The following is a 3,083-nucleotide window of genomic DNA, read 5'->3' on the forward strand; positions in this document are numbered from 1 at the left end:
TGAGGCACCCAAACACCTTCTTTATGGAGTTTTCCCATATTCCTTAGATGTTTACTTATTGTATCATGAGAGACATGCAACTTCAGGGCCATTTCACAAGTGTGTTGCCTTGGGTTAGACTCAACAAGCGTCTTCAGACCATCAATATCAATTTCAACATGTCGGCCCCTGCTATCAAAGTTTTTAAGCCTAAAGTCACCTGAATGAAATTTGCTGTGCCATCGTTGACACTTACGAACGTTCAAAATATTTCCATAAATTTCTTTGATATTATTTGTGGCTACAGAAGCGTTCTTTTTCTTCTTGTATTCAAACAGCATTACATGCCGAATGTGTGTCTCGTCGTGTGCCATCACCATAAGGGGTTTGAGTATACTAAACTTTGCACATTATATAGGCTACACTAACGTGACGTTTAGGTGGTTCATTTAACTGTTACACGCGATGTACGTTCTTTGGGGGTGGTTAAAGAAAGTGTTCCAAAACGTGACATTAATTTCTTGACGACCTAATAGTTAAGCACAAAGCTACACAAGAGCTATTTGTGCTTCGCCCACCACGGGTATCGAGATGCGGTTTCTAGTGTTGTAAGTCCGTAGACATGCCGCTGTGCCACTGATTAGCGAAATTCATGTCTTCTTATACCCACGCGAAAATTAACAGCCATTAGACAATAACATGTAATATGAGAAAAGGACAGAACAGGTTAGTAATATGATATAAATTTATAGATCATGTACGTGGACTAAAACTACAGCAACACAGGTAAGGATCCGATCATATTTAATATACATGAAGTCATACTAGTACAGAACGTACAAGCAACAATTTAGGTAAACTAAGTTAGTAACCATATCTATTATACGTGAAGTCATACTAGGACAGAACGTACTAGCAACAATTGAAGTAAACTAAGTTAGTAACCATATCTAATATACGTGAAGTCATACTAGGACAGAACGTACTAGCAACAATTGAAGTAAACTAAGTTAGTAACCATATCTAATATACGTGAAGTCATACTAGTACAGAACGTACTAGCAACAATTGAAGTAAACTAGGTTAGTAACCATATCTATTATATGTGAAGTCATACTAGGACAGAACGTACTAGCAACAATTTAGGTAAACTAAGTTAGTAACCATGTCTATTATATGTGAAGTCAAACTAGGACAGAACGTACTAGCAACAATTGAAGTAAACTAAGTTAGTAACCATATTTAATATATGTGAAGTCATACTAGGACAGAACGTACTAGCAACAATTGAAGTAAACTAAGTTAGTAACCATATCTAATATACGTGAAGTCATACTAAAACAGAACGTACTAGCAACAATTGAAGTAAACTAAGTTAGCAATCCGATATACTTGAGTAAGAAGCATGTGAACTAAAACTATGACATGAAGTTGTGAAGAAATCAAAGTTAAATCTACGGGGTATTATCGTTGACAAAGTTTAACCGTCCATGGATATAACAGAATAGTAAAATAGTTAGCAATTATATTTAAGTGGAAGCCTTAATGCTTACTCTTCTATGCTGCTGATTTGTTGGTGTTTAATGTGAAACAGTTATATATCGGTTCAATTACTGGTAATGGAGATGTTAATTGAAATGATTATCATCAAAATAGTATAATACCAAAAAATGGTCGAGCTCCCTCTGACTAAAATAGTATATTTTAAAAATCTCTTTTCTGATTAAACAAAAGTGTAAGAAAGTATTTGAAGATCATTTCAAAGGATTTGAAGTAAAATCATGTTTATCAATTTTATTCTTAATATCTCTTTCACTTGAATATAACTTTGATTAACAATAAGAGTAGCCAATAAATAGGTTATATAGCTGAAAGAAAATACTGGCATGAAAAATAGTGTCAGTTTTGTGTGTTTTTCTTATAGCAAAGTCTATCTACTGTGTCCACCGATGCGAATCGAACCCCTGATCTCAGCGTTCTTATTCTGGAGACTTATCGCTGTCCCAGCGGGGGACTTGTGTCAGTTTTATTCAGTATAATCGTTAGTAGCTATCAATAAATATTTTTTTTATGAATGATAATTCTCATGTATTTGTGGATAACTTTTTTCCGTATATTGTAATAAAAATAATAGAGCGTTATCAAGTTTTTGATCCTTAAGAGTCGACCAAAACAATATAAAGAAAATGTTTTATAATTTTTTGTATATTTTATTTATTTTTGAATAAAGAGCATCGTAACAACAGAATAAATGTCACTTCCACGGAAAACTTGGCTTTGGCAACATCTGATGAGCAGTGGAGGAAACGCCCCATCTACCGGCGAACACCTGAGTCAGTGACCAATAATATACAAACTGCAGCTCATCCATTGATTGTTCGAGGTAACACAGAAAAAAATCGAGTTTCGAAACGTAGAGTAATCCGCATGTTATTTGTTCTAGTAGTAGAGTTCGTAGTTTGTTGGACACCTCTCTATATTGTCAACACATGGGTTCTTTATGATCAACAAGAATTTTACGCTAGAGTTGGACCCACCGGAATTTCCGTTATCCAATTGATGGCCTACTGCTCATCGTGCTGTAATCCTATTACATATTGTTTCATGTACAGTAAGTTCCGCAAGGCTTTTCTCACAATGTTTGGTTGCCGAAGAAGAAAGACCTGGCAATCTAATTTCGGAAGCGATCTTCCAACGGTGAACAGTGTATTCAGCGCTCGGAATACTATCAGAATAGGTAAGTGAACTATGTCAAGTAGTTTGATCATCAGGTACTCGGTTTTTAACATATGCGGATGTACCCTGATAACATTAATTTACTCATTTTCATAGCTTTTATTATATTCTGAAATCAGAGATTGCGATACTTGTATTCGACATTTATATTTGCTTCAAATGGCTACCTTCAAAACATTTTTTTTGGGCTCATAAGTGGTTGAACATCAAAATATACTTGCTTGTTTCTTTGTTTTCAGCTCCGTATCCAGCGCGAGGGTTGAGCCCCTAAATTCTAGAGTTATGAGGCATTAAGCGTACTCTTGAGCCATCGGTGGCCCGACATGGCCAGGTGGTTAGGACGCTCGACTCGCAATCTGCGGGTCGCT

General features: G+C 35.8%; 1 protein-coding gene across 1 annotated transcript in view; it reads left to right on the forward strand.

Moving 5' to 3' along the window:
* The window catches only part of LOC106465634 (cholecystokinin receptor type A-like), a 57,194-nt gene that overhangs the window by 52,069 nt on the left and 2,042 nt on the right, over positions 1-3,083 (forward strand). The window contains exon 4 of the mRNA XM_013925869.1: positions 2,210-2,716. Coding sequence (XP_013781323.1) covers positions 2,210-2,716 — 507 coding nt within the window. The remainder of the gene's footprint in view (positions 1-2,209; positions 2,717-3,083) is intronic.

This window comes from Limulus polyphemus, unplaced genomic scaffold (genome assembly GCF_000517525.1).
Source record: "Limulus polyphemus unplaced genomic scaffold, Limulus_polyphemus-2.1.2 Scaffold2006, whole genome shotgun sequence".
NCBI lineage: Eukaryota > Metazoa > Arthropoda > Merostomata > Xiphosura > Limulidae > Limulus > Limulus polyphemus.